General features: G+C 42.0%; 1 protein-coding gene across 1 annotated transcript; it reads left to right on the forward strand.

The window, feature by feature from the left end:
* The first annotated feature begins 2,514 nt into the window (after positions 1 to 2,514).
* Positions 2,515 to 10,276, forward strand: LOC134406597 (vomeronasal type-2 receptor 26-like). The gene is made up of 4 exons (XM_063138103.1): positions 2,515 to 3,333; positions 5,610 to 5,837; positions 7,943 to 8,069; positions 9,375 to 10,276. Exons 1-4 carry the CDS (start codon positions 2,515 to 2,517, stop codon positions 10,274 to 10,276), a joined length of 2,076 nt encoding a protein of 691 aa, XP_062994173.1.
* Positions 10,277 to 15,653: the final 5,377 nt, after the last annotated feature.

The raw sequence follows: 15,653 nt of genomic DNA on the forward strand, positions 1-15,653 counted from the left end.
ACAAGGTAATCAGTTGTGGGGTAATGCCACAGTGTGAGAGCAGGTTGAACATCAAAGGTAGGCATAGTTGGGCCCCTGACAATGGCCCATACCAGAGCAGGGGTCAACTGACAAGGGCACTCTAGGGTAGCTCTTCCTATTCCCCATTGCATCCTCCTTGTTCCCCTGCCTCTCACTCTGGCCCAGACAACATGGCACTGTGAGAAGGTAGAGAAGCAGGTTCCACTGCCTGCTTGTTCACCGGTTCTCTACTTGTCAAGGAAGCAAGTGATAGCGATGATGAGAAAGAGGATGAGGAGCAATAGCAGCTACCGACAATTGTAGAAGAAGGTAGATTCACTGAGAGAGGTGGGGCCCTAAGGGGCAAATATCCTCCAACATCTAGAGTCAGCACTTTAGGCAAATTTACCCCCTTCTGCTTCTCATGGTCCCAATGAAAATATGCTAGCTGAATCGGCTATCTGCATAGAAATGGAAACCTCCTTTGTTGTCAGTGAGTGGAAAATAATATACCTATCCCTGATAATTGGCAAATCCCCTCTTCTTGCACAACTCCATTCACCACTGCCCAACTACTTAAACAGGTGCTGCTAAACTTCAGTGAGCATTTTCAGGGGGCTCTTGGGTTGGGCAAGTAGAGGATAGTAGGGGAAGATCAGTTTCCAACTACCCATGTTTGGAGGTGGGTCTCAGGATTTAATGTATGGCTGCTACTATGAGTCCTAAACATTTCAAATGTGAGATCTTGTATAAATGTCTATAGGTACATTCCATCCAATGTAAGCTATAATAATCAGAGTAGACTACAAATGTGATCAAATGGTTTGATAGTATGCATCAATGTCTTGTAAAAGGGGTATCTAACTCTATTTGCAGTATTTTTGCAAAGTTCTACCAGCACATCTTGGCATTGGTGTTTGCCATACATGAGATCAATGAGAATCCCAAGATCTTGCTCAATGTCACTGTTGGGTTTCACATATATGATAGCTTAAATAATGCAAGAATGACATACCGTACCACTCTGGACCTGCTTTTCAAATCACATGGATTGTTCCCCAACTACAAATGTGGCACCCAGAAAACCCTAATCGGAGTCATTGGTGGACTTGAATCTGAGACCTCCTCACTAATGAAAGACTTCTTAGGTCTTTACAAGAATCCCCAGGTAGGGTCTGTACTTGATCTCCTCCCTATGTTTCTCGGACAAGACAGTTAAGCTTTGCTGTTGTGAAAAATATTGGCTGTACTGCAAGCAGAAAGTAAACACATAACGTTGTAAGTGTGCTCAAATACTCTGACTTGAATGTTAAACTCTCCAACTATTTTCATATTATGTATTTCATAGGTTTGTTGGTTTATTTATTTATTACAAATCACTTGGGAGGTACACTGTACCAAGTAGTGACAAATATGGGATGCTTCTGTTAAGTAACATGGCTCAAGTAAAACACAGGGCTCATCTCCACCAAACAGGATATTCCACTTTGAAAGCAGTATGAAAGTGGTATATAAAAGGCAGGAGCCACACTACTGCTTTATAGCAGTATTAAAGTGCACTGCATGATCTAAACTGCTGCTTTATAGTGGTACTGAAGTGCACTGACAACTGTTGGGGCCCATGATACATCTACAGCAAGCAGGATATAACACTATGAAAGTGTCATGGACCCCAACAGTTGTCAGTGCACTTCCATACCGCTAGAAAGCAGTAGTGTGGCTCCTGCCTTTTATATACCACTTTCATACTACTTTCTCCGCTGTGGCACCCCGGTTGTGGAATGAGCTCCCTAGAGAGGTCCGCCTGGCGCCTACACTGTACTCCTTTCGTCGCCAGCTGAAGACCTTTTTATTCACTCAGTATTTTAACACTTAATTTTAACTTAAATTTAAATTATACTGTTTTAACTCTGTATTTTAACCTTATATCAATTTTGCTGCGTGGTTTTATCCTGGTTGTGCTTTTTATATTGTATTTTGTATTTGTATTTTTAACTTGTTGGTTGTTTTATGATGGTTTTAATTTTTGTGAACCGCCCAGAGAGCTTCGGCTATTGGGCGGTATAAAAATGTAATAAATAAATAAATAAATAATAAATAAATTTCATAGTGGAATATCTGCTTGGTGTAGATGAGCCCACAATCTATTTATCACTTCTCTTCCCATAACATTACCTCAAGCCATTATTATTATTATTATTTATTATTGCAAACCACTATCAAATAACGTTGTCTTAGAGAGGGAATACATTTGTACATGGTTTAATATAATTCCTTGACATGTTTTAATAACTTGAAAGGATTATTGATTTTTTTATATAAGTAGGCTTGGGGATAACCTTCTGGATAAATTGTTGGGATAGAATGTGCACAAGAATCAATGAAATGAATACTTATATCCCGTCTCTTGAATTCTGCATCCCATCTTTACCATCTTTTCTTTTTAAATAGTTTTCTTATGGTTCATTTGGACGAGCAATGAGAGCAGAAAATGATCTCACTTCATTTTACCGAATGGTCCCAAATGAAGAATTTCAGTATCAGGGAATAATCCACCTACTTCTGCATTTTGGATGGAAATGGGTAGGGCTCATCACAACAGATAACGATGCTGGAGAGCATTTCTTTCAAGTCTTGGAGTCAATGTTTTTTCAGCATGGAATCTGTTCAGACTTCAGACAACTTTTCCCCAAAAATCTCCTTCCCTCTGGCATAATTCACATTTTCCATCTCTTTCTCAGTTATATCCCACAACTCACACAGAGCAAAGCCTGTGCAATTATCATCGATGGTGAAAACACCACTATTACCTGGTTGATGGGTATTCTATTTGCAAAAATGCTGGATTCTCTAATGGCTGTCAATTATAGTAAGATGAAACCTGCAGGGAAAGTGTGGATCATGACAGCTCAAATTGATATCATGTTGCATACCTTTCTAAAGGGTTTTGATATGCAAGAACTCCATGGTGCTTTGTCCTTCACAATTCATTCAAAAAGGGTCCCAGGCTTTCAGGAATTCCTTCAGACTATAGACATTTCTGGGGCCAATGGAGATGGTTTTGTCAAGGGTTTCTGGGAGCAAGTCTTTGACTGTTGCATTCCAAATTCCCATGCCCCAATGAACTTGATTGAACCCTGCACTGGGGAAGAGAGCCTGGAGAACCTTCCTACATCTTTTTTTGAAATGAGCATGACTGGCCACAGCTACAGCATCTATAATGCTGCATATACTCTGGTGCATGCTTTCCATACTATGTACACATCAAGATCCAATACCAGAGCATTGAAATATGTGGACAGATTGGGACCTCATACTGTGGAACCTTGGAAGGTAGTGTCTCCTTAAAGCACAATATTTGTTTTAATAACTTGACATAGACTGGATATTATAATATTGACCACTACATTTCTGTAGAACTTGAGTACCCTCTTTCATTTCTAAAAAATTCAAGTGCACTAGTTCTGCAGTGTGGAACTCTCCTCCATTCCCAGGTGGCAAATCTGTATTGTCTACTTTCAAGATATGCTGATCTTCTCAAGAGCTATTTTAGATATAGCATGTGTTTGGTATTTTTTGTGCAAGAAGAAAATGTATTTTAAATATGTGCAACTCTTTTCTTACCTCTATTAATAAATGTTGTGCTCTGCTGGAAAGAGAGAGAGAGAGAGAGAGAGAGAGAGAGAGAGAGAGAGAGAGAGAGAGGTGTAGTGGCTATAGTATCAGACTGGGAGTTGGGAGAACTGGGTTCTAGTCCCCACTCAGCCATGGAATCCAACTGGGTGTTTTTGGGCCATTCACAGACTCTCAGCCCATCCTATTTCACAAGGTTGTTGTTGTGAGGATAAAATGGAAAGGAGGAGGAGGAGAATTATGTACACCATCTTGGGTTCCTTGGAGGAATAAAGGTGGGGAGTGCTCAGGATGCCAAAATAAATTCTTCCCAGTCTCTCCCCCATCCCAGATATTGATTCCTTAAACACCAATATTTAATGAAATAATAAGAATTTAATAAAACAAACAAACAACTAGGCTTATGCCTACAACACCCAGCATGCCTTGGGCAGAGCTCTCAGCATGCCTTGGGCAGGAGGCCAGACTTACCAGCCTTTGGTGGCCATTGTGAATGTACAGGCCTTCTTAGTTGTGAATGTACAGGCCTTCTTAGTTATGGATTTCTTTTTCCAAGACAGGCTTGCCTAGTGATTGCATTAATGACTTTCCATTGCCAAGTGATTAAAAAAAATAATCCCAAGGCCTTTTAACTTAATGAGATTTTTTATACTGCATTTAACTAAACCACAACATTCCCAGACAGATGCAGGAATTTCTGAATAAAGTTTATGTGTTTGTTTAGGTAAAAGCCTGACAATACCACTGAAAGAGAAGAGTGAATGGAGGAATGACTGATTGCTGAGGCTAGAATGGAATGGTGGGTGGGGTTAGTGGCAGCTGGAGAAAGTCAGTTACAAGGAGAACAAAGACAGTTAATGAGAGGTCAGGAAAGTGGGAGCTGAGTTAGGATTGAGACTTAGGCCTTAGCTAGACGAGAGGTGATCCTGCGCTGATACTCGGGCTCAGGCAGGGATCAAGCCTCCCTTGCCCCAGGATAATGGGCACCACTTTTGGCCCGATTTTCCCCACGGTGAGCCCAAGACCGTGAGCATGTAGCCCGTTCCGCCGCTTTTCCAGGCTACGTGCGATTATTCGTGTGTAGCCGGGAGAAGCTGTGCACGGGGCACAGTGCTCCCCAGGAGTGCTATGCCCATTGGGGGCAAGGTGGGGGTATCAGGGGCAGGGTGGGGGGATTGGGGAGAATGATTTTTTTTTAAAAAAAATACTTACCCGAGCGCACAAGCGTTTGTGCGCATCCGGCCCCTTTAATTTTTATTTAAAAATGGAGGACGCAATGGGTTTTTCCTTTAGCCCATTGCGCCTCACGTGTAGAGAAGGGCGAGATCCTGCAATACTTGCATCGCAGGCTCCCCCCTCGTCAGGTATGGATTTTAAGGTAGGTCTAGCTAAGGCCATAGTGACCTGAACGCTGTGCCCAGTCTGTGCCTTTTCCCGGCTACTCGCGAGTAAGCGAGTAGCCACAAAAAGCCATGGACCTTGCTAGACGTTCCGCAGCCCCGGCTGCAGAAAAGGCGCGCCATAAGCGACTTCGCTTATGGTGCGTTAGGGGAGGTTTTAGCGCGGCCTGAGCCCGGATTCCCCTGTGCATCATCTGGACACACAGCAGGGAAACCGGGCCTCACAGTGCGCTAAGACCTCATCTAGCAAGGCCCTGTGTCATGGCATATTAAACTCTACGATTCTATGCTTCTATGATTTTATGAATCTATGGTCTAGTATACCTGCTACCAAGAGCGTGAAGACTACTTTCCACTACCTTGGCACAGTAGCCACTCCCCCAACTGGTAGTGTCCTTACCAGTGTAGAAGAATAACAAAGTGCCAATAAATCATAATACTAACCCCCTCCACCTCTCATGACTGGAGGGTTACGATTGCACTCTACATTCATCTGGACAGATATATGAAGATTAAGATGTGAGATTATTACACAACTCTTTAGACTCCCTTGACTTTTCTCTCTTCTCTGCATAGCTTCACTCTTTGTTTCGGGGGATCTCATTCAACAACAATGCTGGAGATGAAATTACATTCAATGAAGGGGGAGAACTAGCAGCTGGATTTGATATTATGAATGTGATTACTTTCTCCAATAACTCCTATGGCAGGGTCAAAGTGGGCTGGCTGGATCCACAGGCTCCTCCTGGCAAAAGGTTCACCATAGATGAGGAGAAAATTCAATGGCATGGAGACTTCATTCAGGTGTGGAAACTCCCTACTTTCAATTTAAGCAATGCCATTCTTCATGACTAGTGTAATTCTTGGGGTTGCATGTTGTGGTGACAAGTAGCCCTCGCTTTCAAAAGAACCCACAATCCCACCCGCTCAAGTTCCTCTTCCTTTCAAATAAACAGTGAATGAATACACACATCACTATAAGCCACCCTGAAAATGAATCACCATGGGTTGTTCATTGGCTCGCCAACCCAACAGACCATTGGGCTCTGTGCGGCTTGTCATGGCTTGTCCTCCCACACACATCATCTCATCAGCTCTCCAGTCATCTCCCCTGCCTGTCCACTGGAATGTCCTGTTTCCACCTCATCTGAGGTAACTTTTCTGACCTCAGAGGGCACAGCATGCATGGTTCTGCCCATGCTGGCTGCAAGGGCACAGGGCAGAGAGGTCGATCTCTGACTTCCCATTCCAAGATAGGAGCACTGTCTCTGACCAGAGAAAAGTTTCTCTGAGCAATTCTATGGTCCCTGGGACACTCTCATTAACCACAGCATTGCTCCCTAAAATACATTAAAATAAAACTTTTGTTACAGATGAAAATTAAGAACTCGCAGTACCATAATTAATAGGACAGAAACAGTCTGTCACTGAAGGTCTGGGTAAAGAGATGGTGCCACAGTTGGCACCTCCTGAATAATGTGGGAAGGGCATTTCAAAAGGTGGGCAACACCACAGAAAAGGCCCATTGCTGCATGGCCACAAGATACCAGTACACATGTTGTGGTGCAAACAGCATGGTGTTCTCCAATCTGAATGATCACTGAGGTTTACAGCAGGGAAGGCAATCCTTAGTATTTACTGGGACAGGATAGAAGAGGGGGAAATATCAATGTTGCATGGAAGGTGTCTGGATTACAGGCTAGGCATGGATGAATTGGATTATCTCTATTATTATTATTTATTTATTTATATAGCACCATTAATGTACATGGTGCTGTACAGAGTAAAACAAAAAATAGCAAGACCCTGCCGCATAGGCTTACATTCTAATAAAATCATAATAAAGCAATAAGGAGGGTAAGGGAATGCACCAAACAGGCAGTATAAAAGTCAGAACAATTCAAGTTTTAAAAGCTTTAGGAAAAAGAAAAGTTTTTAGCTGAGCTTTAAAAGCTGCGATTGAACTTGTAGTTCTCAAATGTTCTGGAAGAGCGTTCCAGGCGAAAGGGGCAGCCGAAGAAAATGGACGAAGCCGAGCAAGGGAAGTGGAGACACTTGGGCAGGTGAGAAACATGACATCAGAGGAGTGAAGAGCACGAGCGGGGCAATAGTGTGAGATGAGAGATGTTACTTCCACATATATTCATCATAAATCCATTCAATCTCATTTTGGCATCAGGCCGTGTAATTTCCCCCCAAATCCACATTTTGTACACCAGGGATGGGGAAAATTAGGAATGTGGCCTACTGTACCCTGCAAAGTTCCCAAACTGCCCCATGACACTTTCCCAGGCCAAGCCAAGCCACCCCTCCCTATTCTAGCACAATTGTTATCCCCTTTACAGTGGATTTGAGGGGGCAGTTTGGAACCCTCAATCCAATAAATTACACTTCCTTACAGATGCTGTAGTTGCAATCTGACTCTTGGTACAAAAAAGTCTCGCCTGTGCTATACTCATTCTCCAAACAAATGCATTTTAATGTAACTTCCCATTAATGTACATGTTTTTGTAGGCAATGTTTGACCAGAGAACAGCATCATAAAATTGGCAGAAGAGCACAATCTAAAGGATTTGTATTCCAATCTACAGATTAGGATGTTCAAGTTACATCACTTTGTTTGCTTCCATATAAGGAAATGGAGCTGGGGGAAGGCATGGATTCCCAAAGATAATGTGGTCATGGCTGGCCCAACATCACTGGGCTTTGTGAATCACCCTCTCCTCCATACATATGCCCATTACTCCATGCATCTTTGGAATAGAGGCAAAATCCACTCTCTCCCATTGCATGAAGCTGGCCCAAAGGATCAGTGTTATGGTCCCAAGTCATCACCCCTCGTATTTACCAGTAGATTATTTGTAAATCATACACACACACAATGTCTGTTCTCACTTTTCCCTTTGTAGGTCCCACCCTTCTCTCTCTGCAATGACAGGTGCCATCCTGGTTACTTCAAGAAAAAGAACGAGGGAGAGAAATTTTGCTGCTACGATTGTGAATCATGTCCGGAAGGGAAGATTGCAAACCAGGAAGGTAGGAGACACATTGTCAAGAAAAATGAACCTGATTAAATAGTTAGACAACTGTGTGGGAGGGATGACAAGAGGCACAATCACAAACATCTTCAAAGGTGTCTTATTGGTAGACTTTGGTGCCCCTGGAAACTGTGAGAAAGAGGTTTTCTTCAGCCGTTTGCTTAGCAGTTTGGAGAAATAAGTGGGTACTTGAAACAAAAATTCTCACAAATTCCTCTGCTCTTAAGAGAAGATGCTTTCCTATTCTATGTGTTAGTTTATAATTGACTCCCCTGAAAGTTTCCCATCCCATGCTACAAGACACAAAAGGCTGAGGAGTTCTAGACACTGGGAAATGGATGCTTTGTCATTTCACACATCCTTTTTGTCTTCTGATTTTTCTTATTCTTCTTTTATTGTCCCGATGGACACTCCTTTTTTAAAAAATATTATATAAGACATTGGAGCTCATAGATCCTGTTGTGGGCTAATTGGGGAGGGGAGAATGGAAAACCTTGTAGAAGATAAAAAGCCAATCAAATTCCAAATTACCAAGGTGGTTCCATAGGTAAAGTTGGCATCAGCCTAAATAGACCAGTTGCTGAGGAACATGTGTGGAAGGGTGCTGTTACACCATGTCCTGCTTGTGAGTCATAAGAACATAAGAAGAGCCCTGCTGGATCAGACCAAGGGTGCATCTAGTCCAGCACTCTGTTCACACAGTGGCCAACCAGCCATTGGCTAGGGATGAACAAGCAGGACATGGAGCAACAGCACCCTCCCACCCATACTCCCCAGCAACTGGTGCACACAGTCTCTGGTCGACAGCTATGTGAACAAAGTGCTGCACTAGACAGACCCTTGTTCTGATCTAGCATGGTTCTTCTTATGTTCTTGAAGTCAATTCATAGGCAAGGAAGGTTTACTCATCCATAGAAAAGATGTTTAAAACCCACAAAAACCTTCATATCAAAGGAATCAAGCAAAGTGAGCCATGATCCTAGCCCTCTGAAATGAGAGGTGTGTGTGTGTGTCAGTATGGGGGTGAAAAATAAATGAACAGTTTATTGGTTCAAATGGTTTGAGAGAAAGCTGAGAGGGTTTTATTGATATGTATTTTGTTTACATTGAATTAGATTGACTGGAAAGCAATGGAGACTTTTTTCATTGTTCATGTCTTGGGGAAATAGAGGTGGGAGAGGGCAGATAGCAATAACTAGAGGTTACTAAAGTATATAATGTTAGGGTGATTCTTTTCCCCAACTGCTACCTCTCAGTCACAAAACCTCATAGTTCTAATATTAGTTTATCCTTTCCCTTTCAGATATGGATTACTGCATTAGTTGCCCAGAAAACCAATATCCAAACAAGGGCAAAGTCAACTGCATTCCCAAAGTTCTAAACTTCCTTTCTTTTGAAGAACCTCTGGGCATCAGTTTAGCTTGTTTAGCTCTTTTCCTCTCTGTCATCACAGCTGCAGTGCTTGGAATATTCATTGGACATCGGGACACTCCTATCGTCAAAGCCAATAACAGGAGCCTCACTTACATTCTCCTCATCTCCCTCCTTCTTTCTTTCCTCTGTACTTTGCTCTTCATTGGGAAGCCCAATAAGGTGACCTGCCTCTTTAGACAAACTGCATTTGGAATCATCTTCTCCATTGCTGTATCTTCTGTTTTGGCCAAAACCATTACAGTGGTTGTGGTTTTCATGGCCTCCAAGCCAGGAAACATTTTTCAAAAATGTATAGGGAAAAGATTAGCACATTCAATCGTGTTGTCCTGCTCCCTTATTCAAGCAGCTATATGTGTGATTTGGCTGAGCACTTCTCCTCCATTCCCAGATTTGGACATGCACTCCGTGTCTGAAGAAATTATTGCAGCATGCAATGAAGGGTCTGTTACCATGTTTTATTGCATTCTGGGTTACATGGGCTTCTTGGCCATAGTCAGCTTCACAGTGGCTTTTCTAGCCAGGAAGTTGCCAGACACTTTCAATGAAGCCAAGTTTATCACCTTCAGCATGTTGGTCTTTTGCAGTGTTTGGTTGTCCTTTGTTCCAACTTATTTGAGCACAAGTGGAAAATACATGGTGGCCGTGGAGATCTTCTCCATCTTGGCTTCCACTACTGGCTTACTTGGCTGCATCTTTTTCCCCAAGTGCTGTATCATTGTGATAAGGCCTGATTTGAATAAAAAGGATCAGCTAACCAGGAGAAAATATTAAAGTTTCTTACAATCACTCTTTTTTCAATTGATGCCAATGTTTTGTTTGTACAGTATGTACTTGTAACAATTTTTAGAGCATAAAAGTGTACAAAGAATCTTCCAATGCAACTTCATCCCATCTTGTGTAATGATACTTCTCTGACACAAGTGTTAGTCAAAGGCCTCTACTTGAGAATAGGTGGAATAACAATGTAAAAGAACTACTTACTGGCAACAGCAGACCACATAACAATGTTCCAAAGAAGGTGACCAGAACATACAACAAACCCAGATGCAAACACACACACACCTGCAATCTTTTCTGGAAATACTATGACAAAAAAATAAAATTTGGGGGGTAGATTCAATTTCTCATCTTCCAAACTGATACATGCCATCTTCTGGCAGCAATACTCTACTGAATGGAATACTGAACTCGGCCATGAGAAAATTGTGGGATTTTCCCTGGTATAAATATGCTCAATGGCAAGTCTCTTTCACAGACCTTAGGTGGAAGCCTTGTACGTGCTTATGGACAGCTCTCCCACCCACACACCCCTAAAGCAGCTACTTACTCAGATCCCCATCTAGTTTGAAGCAGTTGGTGAGTAATTATGGTTCCGAGAAATCCAGGGTGCTAAATAATCCTCAGACAGTCAGCAGCAATAGCAGCTGGGCTATTACAGTCTAATGGAAAATCAATATTCCAGGAAACATGTGGTTTCCCCCATTTCATTGCTGCACCCATTTCATGCAGTTGAAAAACTAATAGTGAAAGTTTGGGGTCTGGAAACAAAGCCCTATGAGGAGAGACTGAAAGAACTGGGCATGTTTAGCCTGGAGAAAAGAAGATTGAGGGGAGACATGATAGCACTCTTCAAATACTTGAAAGGTTGCCACACAGAGGAGGGCCAGGATCTCTTCTTGATCATCCCAGAGTGCAGGACATGGAATAATGGGTTCATGTTACAGGATGACAGATTCCAGTTGGACATCAGGAAAAACTTCCTGACTATTAGAGCAGTACGACAATGGAACAAGTTTCCTAGGGACGTTGTGGGCTCTCCCACACTAGAAGCCTTCAAGAGGCAGCTGGACAACCATCTGTCAGAGATGCTTTAGGGTGGATTCCTGCATTGAGCAGAGGGTTGCACTTGATGGTTTTATAGGCCCCTTCCAACTCTACTATTATATGATTCTATAACATGAATCATAGGGCACAAAAATTGTACTTAGCCTAGGGTTCCAAAACTGCTTGAGATGGCCCTGTACTCTCTAGCAAGAACCAGCTACTTAGCAGGGATACCGTAAAAGGACCAGATCCTACACAAACCCGGAGGGCAGTTCTGCCCCCATAACTACTCTGAAATCACTACTGCTGTGTTGTCACCCTCAACATTAATGGTGGATGCTGCTACATTTCATTCATTCATTCATTCATTTTCAACTTCATGTATTAAAAGATAGTGTTTTAATATGAAGTGAGTGTTTCTGGGACTCACATCTCAACTCACAACTGCAGATCTAATCTCAGCCAGGCATTTCCTCACAGCTGATCAGAATGGGGGTGGGGGTGGGAATAGTTGGATTCATATGCTGCAACATGATTTTTATCTTCACACTCACAGGCACGAAATATATGAAAACACGTTTTCATAGCTGAATACTTAAACAAAGAGCTTGTGGGAATTATGTGGAGTGGGATTTGGGGGTGTATCTTCCAAAAATGTCACAAGCACATTCTGCTGATTTTGCATAAGACCTGACATGCTAATGCATATATATGCAAATTTAGAAAGAATTACTAGGATTTAAATTTCACATCAGGAAGTAAATTAATTTCCCATTCAAATCAATTCAAATACTTTGCACCCCAACACAGAACAACCAAATAACTTCGCCTTGTATCATAATTAATTTATCTCACTTTTTAAAGCTTACTGGGTTGTTGGCTTGCAGCTGTGCTGCTGTCATGGACCAGTGACACTCTGATCCATATGTGAAACAGAGAGCTGACTTCATTTTGCTGTTCCCCTCCAATGATTCTCTCCATTGCTGCCAGGTGGAAATCCTTATTTTCCCCAGGTGCCTTCACCAACATCCTGTGGGTCCCTTGCCATGGGCTAGTAGTTGTGGGGTGGGTGACCTATATAAGAGAGGGGGGAAGGAGGGAGAGATTGATCACAAAGTTTAAAACGAAACAAAAAAACCATGTTGACTACAAAACAGATTTGCTAATATAAAAAAGAAGGTTTTACATCTGAATTGATGCAACTCTCATGTGATGAAAAGCAAAGCCGTAGAAGTAATCTGGAAGCAAAATAAACAGAATTAAGTGCATCCAGCTTGGCCATGTCCCTATTTCATCCAATTTGCTTCCCAGTTATATCTTACCTTCTTATCAAGACCTCAGATCCTCTCTTATAACACCACTCATACAAAAAATTCCAGGTCGGTCAGATGAATTCTACCTAGAGTATCTCTTGCCAGACCTGAACTTTCAGGTCACAGCTAAAGTGGCTAGATTTTGTGCAGCAGCCATAAACTGTCATAGAGAGGTGATAAATTAAAATTGTTAAACATTCTACAGTTGGGTTTTCTCCTGTTGGTGCTTGTATATTTTGACTTTTAATCTCTCAATTTGCACTGAAGGGCCAGGGCCAGGCCGGGGCCGGTTTCTGGACATGAGCAGAGTGCCTCCCCTCCCTCCCTCCCTCTTAAGGGTGATGTCAGGATGGGGTGCCTTTGGGCATGTTCAGAATTCAGCCTCTCATAGTCATACCACTGTACTTACTTATGGTTTTAAGACCATGCATGGCGGATAGGCAGAGGCACCGCAAATGGTTACAGCCCATTTATGGGGGCTGTTTCCTTTTACGTGGTATTGGGTTGACTGTTTGAGACCGACCTTAGGAGTTGGGATTGTGAAAGATATGCAGCGGACACCCACCTGCATACTCACAATGGCCACCAAAGGCTGGTAAGTCTGGCCTCCTGCCCAAGGCATGCTGGGAGTTCTGCCCAAGACATGCTAGGAGTTATGGTGCAAGCTTAGATTTTTTATTAAATTCCTTACAGATACAAAACCCCAAAATGCATAGTTTTTAGAATTTTCTGGTACATTGTGCAGCCGGAACTCTCAGTGTACCAAACCTCAAGTTTATAACTCATCTGGAAGTGGGTAAAAAACATATCTGGACATACATCCCAGAAACATACTTTCAGCTTTATAGATAGAGATAATTGAAGCTGCCTGAGAATCTGTCCATTTCCTGTTTGATCCTATCCTGTGATTGATCCTGAACTCCCCACTCAGTTGCTATGTAACTTTTACAGAACAGAAGAACATTGTGCTGGAGTCAGACAAACATGTTTGTTTCAGTGAACTTGCAACTGATGATACCTCAAGGACCCCAAGGCTTCACAGTAATGATTGTCTCCTCTGTAATTATCAACATCACTTCTGTTAAGTCATCTAATGAAAATAGCAAGTCTTTCCGAGGGAAACTAGAAAAATAGCCATCTGAAATGGTTATAAAACATTCTATATGTCTTTGACAGCTAGGATTTGGAAATGCAAAGAGGCAGAGCTCTGTCAATTTGAATAGTTTTTACCCTTTCCTTGTGTATACCAGTGGTTACTCTCTATTTGAATGTAACATATTTGGACACAACTGAACTTAAAGATCAGGTTTTGAAGTTAATTTCAGAGCTGTAATGCCAGAGAGATCTGATATCCAACCTCACTTTTTTAATGCTAATGCTGTAGAGAAACGTATGGGAGATTTAAGAGGAGACTTTGATATTAGCATGCTGATGTATCTGATGCTACTGAAGCTCCTGTACCTCACCCGTGAAGTCCATGGTATTACGTGCTCTGGAAATCATCCTCTGCATATTCCACATGAGTGGCAGCATCCAGGGGAAATCATCATTGGTGGAATAGTATCAGTTTTCCAATATGTTGCTGCTGAAATTTCATTTCGCAAACACCCTTCTGAGGAGTTGGTAAACTTTCCAGTGTATGGAATTATTGCTGTACTCAACAATGTTTTGAGTTCATACTTGTTTTTAAAAATTGACTAAAAACTATTTTGTAATTTTTTTAAAAAATGTGGGTTTCTACCTCCCTACCTATGTGAATTGATGGATGCATGGATGGATGGATGGATAGAGATAGATAGATGTGATTGATACCATTAATGAAATACTTCCGAATAATTAGAGGTGTATTTATGGTCTTTGGCTTCCTTAACAATTCTGAGAAAAGGGTCAGAAACTACTCACTATACATTCTCCAGCCCTAGCCATTTATTTGCTTAATACTTTAGAGAATCATGTGAGTATGGAAAACAAAAATGTTCCAAGGTATCCCCAGCCCAAAACATTTCAGTGCTGCGGTTAGCCTGGAAGACGACCTGCCTTGAATTGACTTTTCCTGAAATATTTCTCTGCTTTGCTAAAAAGCCCAAAATGATGAGAGGTTCTTGAATGTGGAAGAAGGCAAAATGACCTTTTCCCAGTCCTCCCATTGCTCGGATAGACCAACGGATCACTGTCACCTGTGGGGAATGGAATAGAATAGACCTTCTGTGAGTATAAAAGGGGGTGCCTCTGCCTGATTGTTTCCCAAATCCCCCTTCCCATTCAGCCCCATATACAACTTCTCGCCCACTTCAACAGGTAATGCCTATAGTTTGGGAAGCATTCTTAGGGAGTGCTGAGAATTGGGGATAAGTCAGCTTCCAGTTACCAACATCTGCAAGTTGAGCTCCAGATACAACATTAGGAGATCTACATTGTTTTAAAACATTTTATATCGTACTTCAGAAATACCTTTCAAATATACATGTTTGTCAGTACAATCCAACCAATGATTACTATTCTACATTTCGTTATGAAGCTAAACCTCTCAGAGCAAGATTAGACTAGATAAGGGATCAATTAGTTTCATGTTATGCTTAAAGGTACTGCAAAAGAACATATAACTCTCTCCTCAGCGTGACCACAAAGTTCTACCAGCACGTTCTGGCCTTGGTGTTTGCCATCAAGGACATCAATGAGAATCACAACATCTTGCCCAATGTTACTCTTGGGTTTCACATATATGACAGCTTGCATGATGCAAGGATGGCCTGCCGTACTGCTCTGGATGTGCTTTTCAAATCACAGAGATTTGTCCCCAGCTACAAATGTGGCATCCCGACAACTCTAATAGGAGTCATTGGTGGACTTGACTCTGAGACTTCTTCACGAATAAAAGACATCTTAGGACTTTATAAGAATCCACAGGTACAATCTGTATTTGATTTGCTTCCTACATTTCTGGCCTGGGAGTGGTTGCTGTAAATCCTATGGAATATATGAAGGCCAGAAATTAAACACATAATTTTACA

This window comes from Elgaria multicarinata, chromosome 11 (genome assembly GCF_023053635.1).
Source record: "Elgaria multicarinata webbii isolate HBS135686 ecotype San Diego chromosome 11, rElgMul1.1.pri, whole genome shotgun sequence".
NCBI classification, from domain to species: Eukaryota; Metazoa; Chordata; class Lepidosauria; order Squamata; family Anguidae; genus Elgaria; species Elgaria multicarinata.